Raw genomic sequence first — 19,104 nt, 5'->3', positions numbered from 1 at the left:
TTCTGGTAGGGCAGGAGACCTGATTTTTCTCTGCTGCAGTTGGGTAACACTTAAGCCAGCCATAAATGGTTGGAATCCCTGCTGAACTGGACAAGATTCAAACCACATATGGGAAGATTGAATGTACCCAAGTCGATTGATTGATCAACTTGGGCACAACCAGCCTGTGGGATTTTATATGCAATTATTGCTACCGATTCTTATAGCCGCTAGCAGTAATTACAGACCCCCCACCCCTCCAATTCAACTTTAACCTCCCTGGCAGTATGATTATTTCAGATTTTTGATGCTGAAAGCGGTACAATTATTTTGCATGGAAATTTGGCGTTTTATATTGTAGGCCTGTAATTCTTAGGAATAACACACTTAAATCTGTCCACCAAGAGTCTAGTAGACATCCTGGGTATGATAAAGTTTGAAAAATTAAATCATAAATTATAATATAATAAATAACTATAAATAATTATAACAAATAATAATATAATCATAAAAATTATTCAATAATGTAATCAAATCAAAAACACTGAAATTTGCTCAGCTGCAGAATTGTCGCTGTCATTACTTTCAGTGTTTGATGACGGATTTCCCCACAAATCACTATCGCTCAATTCTGCAAGTGATTCTAATTTATGAACGCTGTTTTCTAGCTGGTCTAAAACCACTTTTGATGTAAAGGGACGGTTTTGGTTGCTATGGACAAGCTCCAGTTTCCAGGCAGAAAGAACAGTATATATAATATAAAACTGCATGCAGGACACTGGACAGACCACTAGGGACAAAAGGGATGTGAAATAAATTGATATAGCAATGTAATCTGTAAGATTACAGTGTACTATATATGTATTGTGTGTTTTACTTTTTGAATTTGGTGCCGTTCTCCGTCCCCATGCGTCGCAACGCTCGCAAGGAACAGAGATTGGCTCCGTGATAGAGCGAGCGGAGGATGGCTCACACACAGAGCGGGGAGACATCGCAGGATCCTGGGGACAAAGTAAGTAAGCTGTACTTGGATCCTGCGATGCAATCCCGAATGTGGCTCGGTGGTTACCGCTTTTGGTGCTGAAAATCCACCCCGAGTCACACTCGGGAATACCGTCAGGGGGGTTAAGGATAACCTGTGAAAAAAGAAATGAGGGGATTGTCACTAATATCCTCCCATTGTGAAAATGCTTGCTGTCTGACTCTAGAGCTAATCTAATACCTTCAAACCTTTAGGAACCATTCACCTGGATTAAGCATGCAAATCATAAAATCTTCTGAATTAACTTACTACATGCTTGTTCCAGGTCATTGGCTCAGACTGTATCAAAATCAGGGCTAGATTAGCATTGCAGCCAAGCAACTTAGGTAGGTTGGGACTAAGGTTGCCACCTGTCCAGGATTCACCCAGACAGTCCGGGTTTTAAATAATGCGTCCAGGTTTTAGTCCACCTGAAACCCGGACACATTATTCAGACCAGGCTATGGCTCCCCAAGTAACCAAGTCACACACAAATCTGTTGCCATCCGGGAGCTGCAGGCGCCTGTCTGGGGGCAGGTTCAGCATCACTAGGAGGCTGGGCAGTGATGTCAACAAGAGCGCTTTGGCCACACCCATTGTTCGCCACTGCATGCTATACATGCCGCATTACTACTATCCTTGGGGCACCCAAAGGTATCCCAGATCTTTTATAATCCCATAAAAAATTGCCCTGCGCCCCTAAATTGTTCCAGTTTGGCTTGAAGAAAAGATGGCAACCCTAGTTGGGAGTTCCCTACAAAACAGATAAAGGTTAGGTGACTGGGTTGTGCTAAAAAGCAAGTGACTTGCTCAAGTGACCTGAGCCTCACAGCCATACAAAAAGCTATAGCAATCATTTGATTTGTTAGCCAGGACAAAGGTATATCAGCCTGGACTCTTTCCATAGTGAGTGAACGTGGATTGATTCAGACAGTCTATTCATAGAAGAGATTAGCACTGACCTTATTGTGCTTATTCCAGCCCATCCCTCCCAGCATTGAGTGCAACTCATTAGCATAACAAATAGGTGCCAAATGTTTAGATTTTAGGCAGTCAACGCCCTAAATGCATCAAATGTCATTTTTTATAATGTATATGAGTTCTCTAATGGAAAAGTAGTAACAATTTATAAAATGAGTGTCTACAAAGTGTTATGAATGCTAATCAAGTGAGAGTACTCCCAGGGAAGTTATATAAGAATTAAAAATAGGACTAGTATATAGGGGTTCACTTACTAAAACTGGAGAGTGCAAAATCTGGTGCAGCTCCGCATGGTAGCCAATCAGCTTCTCACGTCAGCTTGTTCAAGCTTTGACCAAAAAACTGGAGGCTGGTTTCTGTGCAGAGCTGGACCAGGTTTTGGAAACTCTTTTGGAAAATCAAGGTGATAGGTCCTATAACACCACCCTTATGGTGGCCATACACGCTTCTATAAATGCTCAATTTCTTTTATGATTGATCTCTTCCAATAGGAATAATCAACCCATAGCTGTCAACCCATTCAATCGATATGTCACACGCAGGAAATTGTATTTCAATCAATAGTTAACATCCGATCTTAACCTACGATTGCAGATTATTGATCGCATCTCTATATTTACCATGTCATCTCATAATCTGGGTGATCAAAATATGAAGCAATTTATGAACAAAGCATCTCAGTGCTGCCAATCAATGCAACACAATTGATTATTTTCTGCCCTGGCCTATTGGCTCAGTTTGATCGAATCTGATCTACATTTAGTATGAATCGATCGAAAGTGATGTTATGCCTATTTGTTTATTTGCTCATTTTATTGTTTTGATCGAATCACACATCGATTGGTTAATAAAATCGAAGCGCGTATGGCCACCATTAGGCAATATGTTTGTACAATCTCCTCTACCATCTACAATGTAATATAATGGCCTACCTGCAAAACTGGTGCACACAGAATCTGGTGTGGCTGTGTATAGTAACCAGGGCTTTTTTTCAGTGGGAACGTGGGGGAAAGCAGTTCCGGCACCTCCAGCACTGAATGTATGTAATAGCATGGGGTGTGGGGTGTGCTGGAGGGTCTATTGATGTTGGCTGCTGGGGGATCTATTGTCATGGTGGGGATCTGATTTTGTGTGAGGGTCTATTGTTGCTGATGGGGAATCTATTGTTGCTGGGGGGGTCTTATGTTGCTGGAAGGGATCTACTGTTGAGGGAGAGGTCTATTTTTACTGGCTGCTGGAAGATCTATTGATGCTGGCTGCTGGGAGATCTGTTGATGCTGCTGGGGGGGTCTAATGTTGCTTGGGTGGATATTGTGTTACTTGGCGTTATATTTTGTAGTGGGTAGTGCATCGTTGCTGGGGGAGTCTATTGTTGTGTGGGGATCTATTGCTGGGATTCTATTGTTGCTGGCTGCAGGGGATCTATTTACTGCTTTTCTTTTTATCATCAACCTGTTTCATACAAATGATTTAGCACCACAAATCGATACTTGGTTCTATATTCTCTAAAAGGGGCAGTACTGGTAGGTGGGTAGGGGGTGGAATCAAGGGGGTGGTCAGAGGTAGGTAGGGGGCAGAGACAGGGGGTGGCTCAGATGGGGGAATTCCTGCACCTATTCTCTGAGAAAAAAAGCCCTGATAGTAACCAATCATCATCCAACTTCAGCTTTTTAGCTTTGACAATAAAGCCTAGAAGCCGCCTGCTTACTTTACATAGCTGCACTAGAGTCTTTGTGCTCTAGTTTTAGTAACCCCTCCCCCATTATATTACAGTTTCAGTAAAGTGTAAGACATTGGGGTTGATTTACTACAACTGGAGAGTACAACATCTGCTGCAGCTGTGCATGGTAGCCAATCATTTTCTAACTTCAGCTTGTTCAAATAAGCTTTGGCAAAACATAAAAGGAAGCTGTTGGGTTTCTGTGCAGAGCTGCACCTGATTTTGCACTCTCCAGTTTTAGTAAATCAACCCAAATGTGTGATCAGATTGTATTGCATGGCTATCTTAACCCTTTATTTCTCCATATGAGTCTGTAACACTGATAAATGATGTTCTGTGTGTATTTTGCAGTGTATTCTTCTCAGTGCATTATTGTTGAATGTAATCAATATGTTTCCAAGGGATGGGTCTGGTTCAATAAATATAAAAAGTTGTGTATACTGGCAACAGCAGTCTTCAATCAAGTTTATATAGCGAGTGATGAAGGATGTCAGGGATTGTTTATAGGTAATACATACTGTATCTTGCCTGCTGGGAGAAAGCCAAAACCTGAGATAATTTGTATACAATTTCAGTAAAACCCCCATCTCTATATACATATGTATGCCATAAAAATCCCCAATCTGGGCCTTATTTTGTAAATGATTTAGCTGTATGCTGTGCGAGATTTTCAATAGTATTCCATAAATAATAAGTTGATATTACTTATTTGTGATTAATATACTGCCGATTTTTTCCATACCACGGATGATCAATAAGTGCATGCAGATTTTCACAAACACTCAGGTAGTCCCAATAATTGCACTATTATATTAATCGGTTATATGATTGTATTGTATTAATATGTGTCATTAATATATGCTGCGACGTTAATATATTGGGCTATTAATTTAATATTGGTTAATTGAAGAGCACTTAACAATACCTGTTGATATCTTTTATCTTGCATTGATTATGGAAGCAGAAGTCTTTATGTCACCGGCTGCTGTACAGTACCGAAAATACCTTCTGCAATGGAAAGTAAAGCAAACAGATCAATCGATGTTAATGCTTATGAATTGTTTTAAAACATGCATTTGTCATCTTTTAACCCCTTCAGGAGCCAATGATGAGTTGCTGGACTGAAGCCATGAGGCTCCCAGCTGACAATGAGGGGTACAGCACCAATTGATCTGTGATGATGGCAATTAATGAGTGCAAGTCTCTGGAAGATGCTTCCCTGGTGTATAGAAGGAGGTGTGAGTACACTCATTGCCCCATCACTGATCTGTACATTAAATCCATAGAGCCATGATGGGGGGTGACAGGACTGGGACTGCTGTGCTTAACAGAAAGGATCGGGACAAGATAATAGATAGATAGATAGATAGATAGATAGATAGATAGATAGATAGATAGATAGATAGATAGATAGATAGATAGATAGATATTATTTCCCCCAATATGTGTAATATAGAGACGTCTATATAAAGAGATAGTACAAAGAATACTTATGGATAACAGAAAGAAAGGAAAATAGATTGATAGCTTCCCTCAATATACTTATTATATAAATTAATATATATGGATATCTAGATAAAATCGCTAGTGTAGAGAATTATAGATAGATAGATAGATAGATAGATAGATAGATAGATAGATAGATAGATAGATAGATAGATAGATAGATAGATAGATAGATAAATAGATAGGTAGATAGATTCCCCAATACATATAATATAGGAGATATATAAATAAGATAGAAAAATAGAATAAGTAGATAGATGATTGATAAATAGATGATAGATAGATAGATAGATAGATAGATAGATAGATAGATAGATAGATAGATAGATAGATAGATAGATAGATAATATATGAAGGTATCTAAATAAAAATATTTTATTTATATGCATATTATTCCTTGCAAAGATATACCACAGGAAATATATATATATATATATATATATATATATATATATATATATATATATATATATATATATATATATATATATCACTAAAACATGTATAGAGACCGTGAAAAACGCAATAACAATAAGTGAACACTGGATAAAAATACGTCACCAATATAAATTGAATGACACCCATCAAACTGATAGACTAGATACATTGATAAATGAGATGTATACATGAACGAGATATATATCTTTAAAATATAGATACATGTATATTAAGTTATGTATTTACGTTATCATACAATGCTCTTTAGACGGAGGAGATAGATAGATATAGATAGATAGATAGATAGATAGATAGATAGATAGATAGATAGATAGATAGATAGATAGATAGATAGATTTTATCTATTACTGTATAGAATTTATATGAAGTGTGATTACCATGAGATGGTGTCACTTCCCCAGTAGTAGGCTGACTTGTATGTGACATATCACACTCTATGTAGACTTGTGACCCCGGTATAAATGATATCTGCGGTCGGTGGTCACTTGTCACTACAGTAAGTAAAGACCTCTATTTATTCTCCGGGCACACACTGGTTAATATAGTGCAGGGATCAGTTCGTCCGTCTTGTGATCACACACACTTTACACAACTTAATAAAAGTAAAATGAATAAATAAAGCAAAGTCGGGAGCTAATTAGGACTCAGTTTGCATTCTAATCGATGTAGTTATGTGCCTGTCCCCCCCGATGGTTTGCAGAGGGGAAGTTGGATCTTGTACAAGCAGAGGACATGAAAAGATAATATGGGGAAGCTGGTTCCTCCGCCCTCTCTTGTGCACCCCACTGATATAGTCTACTTTACATCTGGGATACAATGGAACTTCCTAGTGTCTGGGTCAATAGTCCAATATTTTCCCCTTATGGCTGGGAGATCCTAAGAACATCCTAGAGTGGGATAATAACAGCCAGGTGACAGCGGGACAAATGGCTTCCTGTACTATAATAAAATATCATCTATAATTAGGAAAGTATTCCATAGTACTGCGAATCGTCATCCAATGTACAAATAAGAGCGAATACAGATGTAACAGAGAAGTATCGGGCTCATCATATGAGGCTTCATGACTAAGGAACTGATAAATACATACGGATCAATAGAAAATATAGCAAGCAGCAATGCACTAAGTATCTGAAAATATAACAATTACAAGTGATTGATATGAATGGAATTTTTTTTACCACTCATGATGTATAAAAATCACAGGATCTTTTAAACTGCTGTTAGGGGAATGAGGATATTTTCTAGGAATTGCTGCGAATGTATGGCTGTAATTAAAATAATAAGTATGGATAATAAAAGATAAAAATAATAATAATTAAAATAATAGGATTTTATTAAAAGTATTAATTATCCTTTATCTTTTGTCACTTTAATACTTTAATGACCCAACTTGGTTCTTGAAAATAAAAAACAACAGATAAGCTGACTGTCTGTTTGAAACGACACATGTCATCCTGAAAATGACTCCTTTTGTAAAGTCTTCTCACAGTTTTTATGAAGTTCTTAGCAGCACTTGTATAGAAAGCAGACTTTTTGAGAATTCGTTTTAAATAATGTCATTATCACATAGTAACACATATTAGAAGCGGCCAATAGAAAAGGATCCTGCGGTTTACAAAATATTTGCACCCTTTAGCTGGCAAAAAAAAGGGGGCTTTGTCATTTTCTATCTGGGATGTCAATTTATAATATAAGTCTGATATTCGGGAAGACATGACTGTGCTGGAGATGAGGGATAGCCCTGGTCTGTAAAGTCACAGCCACTAATCCATCTCACCTTCCTAGGAAGTGCCACATACATGGGATGCCCCGGAGTGACATGGACAGGACTCTGCAGCAGATCAGGAGCTGAGAATTGGATGCCTTCATTTCATCTAGCAGGGAATCCTGCCTGCCTGAAATATCTTTTTACCGCTAACAAAAGGCATGAAATGTACTGAAGGATGCCAGATGGTTTATATCTGATAGCCACTTTCACCTGCAAGTCTGTGAAAATAATTTATCAAAACCTTTTCCTTGTGGTCCCCAAACAATAAAAACCCTGATAAGCCCCACTGCTGTATCCGAGCTCTTTGGCACAGACTCTGCACAAGCCGTATGCCGCACATCGAGACTGCTGCTATTCCCTCTTGTCTGCAATCTTATCAGCTATACAAAAGTGAGTTTAGAAAACTGAAAATGGGAAGATTTCTTGGTGAGGCAGCAGAGCTCGGGATTTCAGGAGGGATAGCAAACAGGTCAGGGACTGGGAGTCCTCAGATCACTTCGGAGACTGACACCAATATATCTTTATTATAGACAGCTTGGAACAATGCAGAAAACCTCAACACTGCTAAAACAAGGACATGGGATTACAGGATTTCACTATATATAGATATCTATATCTATAGATATATCTATAGATATAGTATATCTATAGATATAGATATATATAACAATAGGTATATATGATTCCACTGTTGGTGATCTCTCTTTCTCTCTCTAACTCACTTTCTATTCTCTCTGCTCTCTCTCTCCATCTCTCTTTTCTCCCTCTCCCTCTTTTCTTTTTTCTCGCCTTCTCTTCAGGATTTTACTGGTATATATTTCTAAACAATAATAAATTACGCCGGTTGGTGATCTCTCTCTTTCTCTCTCTTACTCACTTTTTATGTGTCTCTCTCCCATCTCTCTCTCTCTCTCTCTCTCTCTCTCTCTCTCTCTCTCTCTCTCTCTCTCTCTCTCTCTCTCCCTCTCCCTCTCTCCTCTCTCTTCTCTCTCTCTCACTTTCTATGTCTCTCTCTTTCATCTCTCTCTCACACACTCACTTTCTATGTCTCTCTGCCACATCTCTCTCTGTCTCTCTGTCTCTGTCTCTCTCTCTCTCACACACACACTTTTTATGCCCCCTCTCTCTTTCTGCCCCCCTCTCTCTGAATTTCCCTTTTCTCTCTTTCCCTCTTTTCCTTTTTTTATCTCTCTTTGTATTCAGGATTTCACTGGTATATATTTCTGAAACAATAATAAATGCCACCAGTTGGCGATCTCTCTACCTCTCTTTCTTTCTCACTCTTTCTCCCTCCTCTCTCTATATTTACAGTATAAGCATATACATTTTTATACATTTTATATAAAAAAAATTAACAATAGGTTTTACCAGTTGGTGATCTCTCTCTCTCTCTCCCTCTCTCCCTCTCTCTCTCTCTCTCTCTCTCTCTCTCTCTCTCTCTCTCCCCCTCCCTTTCTCTGTATAATACACATTTACATAATTCAGCATTGAACTTTCCTCCTGCACACACTATGGTTAGAAGTATCTTCTCAGTGTTACAGTCTTTCACTTTCTTGTACAATTAATACATTTATTCAGCTTTTTCTTTATTGTACTGCAAGAAATAAGATCCTTCGTTGATACATTTATTTTTTAAATAGGCTGAATTTCCATAACAAGTAGTGCCATTTTGTCAAACTATTAGCTCCTTTATGAGTTGTGAAATGTATCCTTTGCAGGAAATCCGAGTGATCCAAGGCCTCCATGTGATAGATGTGTGAAGCCCAGACTGATGTTCTGGTTTGTATAGTGTAGCTCTATACATTAGACTCTTCCACCCATCCTCTATGAATTGTGAGCTAGGTTCCTGCATTTGTGTATTGGAGGTCTCCTGCGGTCTTCTCAGTAAACAGAGTAAAGTAAGCTCTGGGTTTTCCAGCTCAATCAAAGCCCCCCTTTGATTTCGCTGCCCTCCACCAGCTCTCAATAAGAAAGGCCTGTCTGATCCAAAGAAAAAAAAGTAGGTTTCCTTTAAAGAAGGAGAGTGCAATGGTTGGGATGAAAGTGGAAATAGCCCATCCTCTCCCTTTCAGGGAATTTGGCTACGAATAATTGCAAGCGATGCATGTGCAGTGCCTAGCAGCCAGTGAGTGGGGCACAGGTGACTTGTTCCAATTAGGAATTGTCTAATTAAATTAATGTCAACCAATGGTCAGATGAGACTTTTCTGTACTTATCCTCCTCTCTGTCTTGCCATGAAAGAGGCAGCAAGCCCCTCCCTGGAATCATTAGCCCTAATAGAGGTGTGAAGGAGGCGACCGTATATAAAGTGACACAGGCAGCTTTTTTGACACATTTGATTTTCCCTTTCAAAGAGAGGAGTCCTGTGACTGTGAGTGGTGGTCTGCTTCCCCCTCCCCTTTAGCTTCACCCACCCTTGGAGACACCTATGGATGAGATTGTAGACTGAAAGGACATTTCATCTCTCAGCACTCATCCTCCCCCTGACCCCCCTTTTTTCTCCTGTGAGGGTCTGCTGTACATGGTGTCTGCATCAGCCCAGCCGGTACAGATTTTGAGGCAGGCTTAACCTCCATCCAGACAGAGGATGCAGCTAGGAGAGCAGATCCTGACCAGTTCTGCTCCTAACCTGCCCCACACCTTCTACCCTTTGCCTGGAGACCCCAACAGCGCCGCCCAGAGCCCAGGCTTGGAATTCAACGTGGGACAGCACAAGAACCACCAGCAGCAGCAGCAGCACAAGAAGTACCCCAGGGGCCCCCACTTAGACAGCCCAAGAGAAGCAGCTTCCAGTAACACTGCCGCCAGTACTATGCTCAGCGAGGCCACTGAGAGCTTCCAAGCCACCAAGAACCTCCAGGACACAAGCAGGAAAGGCTCTCCAGTGGTAGAAGAGGACCTGACTTCTGTCCCCCCAACTTCAGCACCTCGGTACCTGGACAACACTATGCAGGCGACTACTGAGCGCTACTACCTGCCAGCCCAAGGGCAGCAGCACCAACAGACTGGGGCAGAGCTGGGCTCCCCCTGCTCCATCTTCCCCTATGCCCCACCGCAGCACAGCGCCGTTTACCAAGCGGGTGGAGCGGCCAGATACCCCCCTTACAGCAGCATGCTACCTCCAGCCGGCTTCTCCCCTCCGGTGTGCCCCTCTCGCCCACAGTACACCACCGGCTATCAGTACAGCCAGGCGCCCGGCACCATGTACAGCCCCTACCCAACGGCCGGCTCTGCCAGTGGGCTTAGCGCCCTGGGGCTGCCAGGCAGCGGGACTGGAGTCCGGGCACAAGTCTACCTCTGCAACCGCCCTCTATGGCTCAAATTTCACCGACACCAGACCGAGATGATCATCACGAAACAGGGCAGGTGAGTCCGGGGCACAGGGTGGCATGGATGGGCAACTGCCATCCACAGAAGGTTACATTGCTTGCACAAGTATATATATAAGTTTATAAAATATGCAGAAAGTATGTTTGCGTGTATATATATATGTATAAAACCAAACAGGGCAGGCGAGTCCGGGGCACAGGGTGGCACGGATGGGCCAGCCACACAATAAGGTTTCATTGCATGCATATATATATAAATCTCTCTCTCTCTCTCTCTCTCTCTCTCTCTCTCTCTCTCTCTCTCTCTCCATATATATATTACATTGTATAAAGTTTATAGTGTATGCAGAAAGTTTGTTTGTGTGTGTGTATAACATATATATATATATATATATATATATATATATATATATATATATATACACACACACATACATTTTAATTGACTATAACAAGCTTCAAGAGCATGCCGAAAGTTTGCTGTGTGTGTATATATATATATATATATATATATATATATATATATATTCTTTTTTTATACTGAGGTAAGGATCCTTTATTTAAAAAAGGTGGCAACTATTTTAAGTTAGTAGATTTGAAAATGGCTAAATATAATGATCCTTAAATAACGATCCTTATCCTTGTTTAGCTTACAGTACAACACGGCTACAATGTCATTACCATTGTCCTATGGAGGGCATCCCTATATTAGCCCAGTTTACATTGGAAATCACAGTTTTGACTTATTTTCTTGTCTGACAATTATGACATTGCTATACATATTGCATGTACTAATATTCCTCCCAGGAATTGATCCCTCCCTATAGATTTTTAGTTTTAATGTTTTATTGAAATATTTTTCTAATGCAGCACATAGGGTGAGTGTGATTTAGGCAGGACATGTGTAGGTGTGTCCCCATTATAAACTCCGGAGTAGTCCAGACATGGGGACAAGTGTATGATGAGTTTTTGTACCCTTCTCTAGGAGGATGTTCCCCTTTCTCAGCTTCAATATCACCGGCTTAAATCCGACAGCCCATTACAACGTGTTTGTGGAGGTGGTTCTGGCCGATCCCAACCACTGGCGATTCCAAGGCGGCAAATGGGTGACCTGCGGCAAGGCGGACAATAATATGCAAGGTAGGTGCCTACAGAGCAATGAGGGGCTGTGGGGTTACAAGTTTCAGCACAGGCGGCTTGTATATTCACAATGAGGGATGCCCTAACATGTGTGAATATAAACTAAAAATTGTAATAGGTCACTTGAATGTTGTTTTATTTCCAACATAAGGTATCAATGATTGTATCAATAGATAGATAGATAGATAGATAGATAGATAGATAGATAGATAGATAGATAGATAGATAGATAAATAAATAATTAGTTACACAGAAATATATGATTGGTAGATTAATCAATGATAACTTGATAGATCGCTAATCGGGAATATTAACTAATAAAAAGGAAATTTATATATGCATTGATTGGTAGATTTGTCAATGATACATCATTTAATGGACTGGTAATCAGGGAGATTCATCAATAAAGGTGATAGGTTGATTATAAATAGTAAGTTATAAGAAGGATATATATATATATATGTGTGTGTGTGTGTGTGTGTGTGTGTGTGTGTTAGGTAGATAGATAGATAGATAGATAGATAGATAGATAGATAGATAGATAGATAGATAGTAGTTAGATTATAGGTAGATATAATTTAAACTGACAAGTATATTATACGTAGAAAATGTATTAATTAAAGGGAAGATTTTAATAGGACAGACATATATAAATTGATTGACAGAATAAGGGGAGATGAATTCTGAATACCTTGAAAAGTATACAATTAAGTAGATTGATATGAGAATACATTAATACAACCAGATAGTACATAGCAATTAGAGGACTGTTAGTGCTTTGGCAAACAGACATATACTAGATTTCTTAATAGATGGACAGACAATACATCAAGTAATGAGATCATTATTAGGAATATATAATACATACACTGATTGGCAATATATTGGCAAATGGATGATACATACATTATGACATATATTTTAACAGATAGACAATGGGGTTTATTTACTAAAGACAAATCCACTTTGCACTACTAGTGCACTTGGAAGTGCAGTTGCTGTAAATCTGAGGGGGACAAGCAAGGAAAATAAAAAAACAGCATTTTAGCTTGCACATGATTGGATGACAAAAACAGCAGACCTTCCCCTCTTTTCAGATCTTCCCCTCAGATTTACAGCGACTGCACTTCCAAGTGTACTTGTAGTGCAAAGTAGATTTGACTTTCATGAATAACCCCCAATATGTCATAAAACCAGTATAAGGTGTGGACACATAATACATATAATGATAGTTAATATAGGAAATGAAGAACGATGGTAAAGACTATAACTACTCAAATGATAACTAAAAGGACAGGTGAGTTATCACAGAAGTAGCTATATATGTACACATTGGGGGAGATTTACTAAAACTGCAGAGTGCAAAATCTGGTGCCTCTCTGTATAGCTTCCAGGTTTTATTGCCAAGGTTTAATTGAACAAGCTGAAATAAGAAGCTGATTGGCTACCATGCACAGCTGCACCAGATTCCGAGTGCTCCAATTTTAGTACATCCCTGGTAAGTGTAGAGACTTGTAGAACTCCTCTTACTATAAGGCGATCCCCCCTTTCTCTCCATCTAATGAAGTCCCCTCACCTCTGTCCAGGTAATAAGGTGTATGTACACCCCGAGTCCCCCAATACTGGAGCCCACTGGATGAGGCAGGAGATCTCCTTCGGGAAGCTGAAGCTGACTAATAACAAGGGAGCCAATAATAACAATACTCAGGTAAGACTGATACCATGGACAGCGATCCTGGTCCAGTCTATGGAGCTGTACACTATAGTGCTGCTACTGGAAGCGGCGCACTCTCCATACACTGGAAAAAGTTATTAAAGTGTCGCACATTAGTAAATAACATAACATTGATAAATCATAGTAGAGCCAAGATAATGCATCGCGTTCTTATGATGCTACAGCCTACAGGAAATGAAAGCTTGTGTCAGAACAGCTGGGAGGTCAACTTCTTTTCATCGGGTTTTTTTCCTTTTCTCAGATGATTCGTTTTAAGAAATGTTGGCTTTTCTCACTCTGTTCTCACATCTGCATTACATTCAACACCTTCCCCACACTCCTGCCTACCTGTGAGTCAGCCCTTACTGTACACATATTTAATGGGCTTTGTGCCCCAGCTCAAACACACTCTTATTAGAGTCACCCACCCTCCAGTCACTACCCTCCATTAGATCTGTCCTCTCAGCTTACCTTCTTCTCTTCCCCCACTTACCAATTCTTCCTCACACCTGCCTACACCCCAACCAACCTACTTCTGCACTTACCCACATAACACACAAGCAGCCCACCTCAATCACCTACTCAATGCCTCCACCTCTCCCCACAAATAGCTTTCAAATCTTTAAAAAGTCTAGCTGAAACTTACCATATCTTACTTATTCTAAGTCTGATTTACTAAAAGTGATCTCTCCCTCCTTAGATGATTGTCCTGCAGTCTCTACATAAGTACCAGCCACGTCTGCACATTGTGGAAGTCAGTGAAGATGGAGTGGAGGACCTGAATGACTCTGCCAAGACCCAGACCTTCACCTTCCCAGAGAATCAGTTCATTGCTGTCACTGCATACCAGAATACAGATGTAAGTGCCCCACCATTGTCTTCTATAGGATGAGAAGGAGTGGGAGCTATATGTAAAGGGGGTGAATTATCTATATTGATAAGGCTGTATATCAGTATTTATTGCTTTTGTTTTCTTTTAGATCACTCAACTGAAAATTGACCACAACCCATTTGCAAAAGGCTTCAGAGACAACTATGACTCGTAAGTATATTTTCTTTGTTTTTTTATGTCAAATTTTATTTTATTTGAAAAAGTTTTAAAGACATAGAGAAATAAACCAATTAAACAAAATACATAAAAAAATAAAACAAACAAACAAATAGAGCATACCTAAAAGCCATCATAACAATAGATGACTAAATAGCATAACAATACCAGCCAGCTTTACATATAGGCTCCACTCTAATAATACAGCTAAACCTACAAGAGCCTAAAGCATAAATACAGAGCTCATATAGTTTAGCCAAGGTGACCTTCTTTGTGATGGTATATTGTGCTTGATGTGGGAATAATTGATATGGGGCAGGTTTACACAAAAAATGCATTCTGCATGCGTTCCAGATACATTTTTGCTTACAGTTCACACCACAAAAAATCACTCTCTGTATGTGTGTTTTGAAGTGTTTGCGTTTTTAATAAGTTCCAGTGCCTTTTCCCCCCTCTTGTTTTTTTTATTTTTTATTATTTTAATTTTTTTGCTGTAATGCATTCCAGTGCATTTTTTATGTGTTTTACTGCGGTTCGGTATGTTCTACTTTTTTTTTCTGGTACTGAACCTCACTGGAACTGACAGCACTAGTGTGAACTATGCCACTGGAACCCATGTAATCTATTTTCCTTGGGTTTTTGATGCATAGACAATGCACTTGCATCTAGTGTGAACTGGCCCTATTTTCAGTTTCATTGACTTAAGGACAGTAGAGTCAATATTAATACCAAATTATAGTAGCTAGGAAAAAAAATTGATAAGTCATGGCTTCTGCTGTATTATTCTGTGAGGGTATTTATTTAATTTCATAAAGTGGAAGTGAATGAATGCCTAACTTAGTGAATAAAGTAAAATTGTGTTCACCTCAACTACTGGCAAAGTGCAGGGCAAAATTATTTTTTTTTCTAACTCCCAACCCACCTGATTTGATTTAGTCACTTTGTCAAGATTCTTGCTTAGGGAATCAACTCCTAGAACTTGCTTTACCCATAGCTGACCCATTTATGATCATGCTTGCCATAGTCACAGCAACCTTTTTTTTTTTGTAGCATGTACACGGCATCAGAAAATGACCGATTAACTCCATCTCCTGCGGATTCTCCTAGATCCCATCAAATAGTGCCGGGTGCCCGCTACAGTGTCCAGCCATTCTTCCAGGAGCAATTTGTCAACAACCTGCCCCCTACAAGGTACTACAGTGGGGAGAGGACTGTACCCCAGACCAATGGTCTTCTGTCACCCCAGTCTAATGAAGAAGTGGCCAACATTCCCCCCCAGAGGTGGTTTGTGACCCCTGTCCAACAAGCAGCAGCCAACAAACTGGACATGGGCCCTTATGATACAGACTATTCTTCTAGTTCACTTCTCACCTATGGCATTAAGTCTCTGCCCATCCAGACCTCTCATCCCATGGCATACTATCCAGATGCGGCCTTTGCTTCCATGACAGGCTGGAGCAGCAGAAGTTCTCCATATCCAAGGAAAATGGCAACTGGTTTACCTTGGTCCTCCAGGTCAAGCCCCTCAGGTTTTGCTGAAGACCTTCTACCTAAAGACAAGGTCAAAGAAGAGTTGAACTCATCATGGGTGGAGACACCTCCTTCCATTAAATCATTAGACTCAAATGACTCTGGTGTCTACACAGGAGCCTGCAAGAGAAGACGGCTTTCACCTAGCACTTCAAGCAATGAAAACTCCCCTCCCATTAAATGTGAGGACATTGCAAATGAAGACTTTAAAGATGCCTCCAAAAGCCTAGGCTATTATTCCTTCTACTCTAGTTCTTAAAGAATTATAATATATTTATATATGTATTTATATATGTATAGATATTACCTTAACACTTTGAGCACAGGGTGGACCTTAGCATTAAATGCCAAAAAAGTGTGGTTTAGCCTTTCATCTGGAGAACAAAAGGGAATATAAAAAGAAAACTGATTTGTAGTTCTCCAGACTGAAAGGCCAGAGCTCTGAGTGCTGCAAGTTCTAACTTGTCACAATCTGTCCTAAATGTGACAGTAATTAGTATTTCAAGTGGATAATATCTGCTTTGTTTCAGTTGCTTATTTTTTTGTATGTGATTTATTTATAAACCAACAATATTGTAAATATTGTGTAGATATTCTGATGACTATTGTGGAGTTTAATATATTGTATGCATTGTATGTGTGTTACTCTTGTTCTACAAGACAATTTCTGAACTGGTTTGTTGTACAACTGTGTAATGACTAGTACACAAGAAATTCTATCTAGAGACTTTAGACTGCCATGTCAGAATGTACTTTTCTGTTGTGTTTCCGAGAAAAAAAACATCAAAAAACAACAATGAACATAAGAAAAAATGCCACTTATACAAGACATTTGTAAAAATGTAGAATTCGTTATTGATCTGAAATGAAATTGTGAGTAAACCTTTTTATGTATATAATGCTTGGTCCTTTTTAATAAATGTGTTGCCTTCGGGAAGTTTCAGCTCTGAAGCAGATCGGTTGGAAAAAGTATTTATTTCATCCACTTTTTATTTTTATTTTTTGTTTTTGTTTTTTTTTTTTTTTTTTCAAAAAAGCTTTATTTCAAACAAAGAGTGCAACAATAGTGCAGAAAAACACCCACGCAGGGGTGAAGGAGGGATATAATCAATTGAAAGACAAAATATAGATTCTTGCCCAGAACAATAGAGCTTGATCAAAAAGAGTAAAAAAAGATAAGTTATACAAAATACAAAGTGTAACAACGTGAAGTTAGAGTATAATGTGTAACACGGGGTATTTTATATTTTACTCAACAATATAACTTTATATTGCAAAAAAAAAAAAAAAAAGTTAAAAAAGAAAAGGAAAAAAGTGTGTAAAATCGGGCAAACTGATATATTGTTTATCACTTTTTAGTGTAACAAATGTTACAATTCTAAATCTAATAATCCAAAATATTTTTATATGTGTCATCACTGAATAAAGCACCAACTAATCGATTCAACATTTCCAATGTAGTAGTTTAAGCTTTCATTGTATAGAATAGCGTTTATTACATTGCAGGCATATATAGCCAAAGTTTTTCTAGGATCATCTCTAACATCTCCAATTACGCTATTGTTTTAATCACGTTTTAGATCGTGTGGAAACAAATAATAATGGATAGTAAATAATAAAATGATAGATAATAACAACGGGATATTATTAATAATTTGATATTTCGAAATAATGGCAACTTCATAAGAAATACATTTCAGCAAGTATGTAGTGATCTATGTGAACTGTTCACAGCAGGAATAAGGAATGTTAATGAAGTTCAACGTGACATTACAATCCATTTAGTAAAGGTACTTAGACTATATTTACTAGGTTAATATTTGTTTTTCACATACAGTTGTGTTCACTTAAATACTCATTTAAAATAGTTAATGACTTCAATGCTCACTGCCATATACTATATATATATATATATATATATATATATATATATATATATATATATATATATATATATATATATATATATATTGTAAACCTTTTCTAAATAATCTTTCTATCTTTCTACAGCTTCACACATCTAGATTAGAGATAAAAGAGCCTTTTTCAGAATGTTTAATTGGTGGAGGGTGGAATTAAGTTAAAGGTCTTTGCATACATAGAAAGGTACAATTTGTTTCCTTTGGAGGAAATGAAGAAGTTAATAAGATTAAACTGCGAGTGACATAAAAGAAGAAGTTAAAAAGGATATTTAGTTTAAAAAAAAAAGATACAATTCATTATTTTTCTTTTTCACGTTCCCTATTATATTTTTTTGTTTGTATATTAGTAACTATCCTATTTACCTAGAATAATCAAAAATTCGTTATTAAAAACATTTATCTGAGCAAGTTGAAATAATTCGGTCTTTCTGTGTATAGAGTGAAGTACAATAAAAGGCAGGACACAGGAGCAGAAATGTATTCTGGAGGAGCTCTCACACTTAATAGAAACATAAGTGCCTGCCTGGCCCCAATTAACACCTTGTGATTATAAGGCATTCCTAAGCTGTGGTGTCAGACACCAAATTGTGAATAAATGTATCTAATTAATCCTCCTAGGATGACACTGATAAACAAGTCTATATTTAAAGCAGGATCAAGGGTCTGAATCTTGAGTGCTTGTTTACAGTTCCTATCAGGGGAGGTTAAGTAGCCTAGTTTTCCACCCTCTTTATAGAGGATGTAATGTGATTTAACAAGGTGCCTAAACTCTGCGAGGGGGCTACACAGCAAGACCCTGAAGACTTGCTAGGACAAGGGCGACCTGTATCCAGAGCACACATCTGTCCCTTGTATTAACGTCTATACTTTAAGTAGTGACGTCACCGCATTCACTTATATCTTACTGTCCCCACGCATGACACTCCTGTTATTTGGTTTTCAACTCATTTATGCTCTGGAGAAAATTCCATGTATCAGATTATT

At 38.6% G+C, this 19,104-nt stretch overlaps 1 protein-coding gene across 2 annotated transcripts; it reads left to right on the top strand.

The window, feature by feature from the left end:
- The first annotated feature begins 9,749 nt into the window (after positions 1 to 9,749).
- On the top strand, positions 9,750 to 17,770 carry EOMES (eomesodermin). 2 transcript variants are annotated; one of them, XM_073630276.1, is made up of 6 exons: positions 9,750 to 10,803; positions 11,752 to 11,906; positions 13,493 to 13,614; positions 14,321 to 14,479; positions 14,601 to 14,662; positions 15,776 to 17,770. In XM_073630276.1, exons 1-6 carry the CDS (start codon positions 10,025 to 10,027, stop codon positions 16,455 to 16,457), a joined length of 1,959 nt encoding a protein of 652 aa, XP_073486377.1. In that variant the 5' UTR covers positions 9,750 to 10,024; the 3' UTR covers positions 16,458 to 17,770. The 2 variants fall into 2 exon arrangements, with proteins under 2 accessions (XP_073486377.1, XP_073486376.1); XM_073630275.1 differs by having other exon boundaries at positions 15,719 to 17,770.
- Positions 17,771 to 19,104: the final 1,334 nt, after the last annotated feature.

The sequence above is a fragment of the Aquarana catesbeiana genome, linkage group LG05 (genome assembly GCF_042186555.1).
Source record: "Aquarana catesbeiana isolate 2022-GZ linkage group LG05, ASM4218655v1, whole genome shotgun sequence".
Classification (NCBI taxonomy): Eukaryota; Metazoa; Chordata; class Amphibia; order Anura; family Ranidae; genus Aquarana; species Aquarana catesbeiana.
This window is presented reverse-complemented; position numbering and strand designations above follow the sequence as displayed.

Bases quoted from the DNA above. Each gene is read 5' to 3' on its own strand.
- EOMES (XM_073630275.1), top strand. From the start codon at position 10,025: ATGCAGCTAGGAGAGCAGATCCTGACCAGTTCTGCTCCTAACCTGCCC. The intron at 11,907-13,492 runs GTAGGTGCCTAC...ACCTCTGTCCAG, and splicing joins GGCGGACAATAATATGCAAG to GTAATAAGGTGTATGTACAC. The intron at 13,615-14,320 runs GTAAGACTGATA...CTCCCTCCTTAG, and splicing joins CCAATAATAACAATACTCAG to ATGATTGTCCTGCAGTCTCT.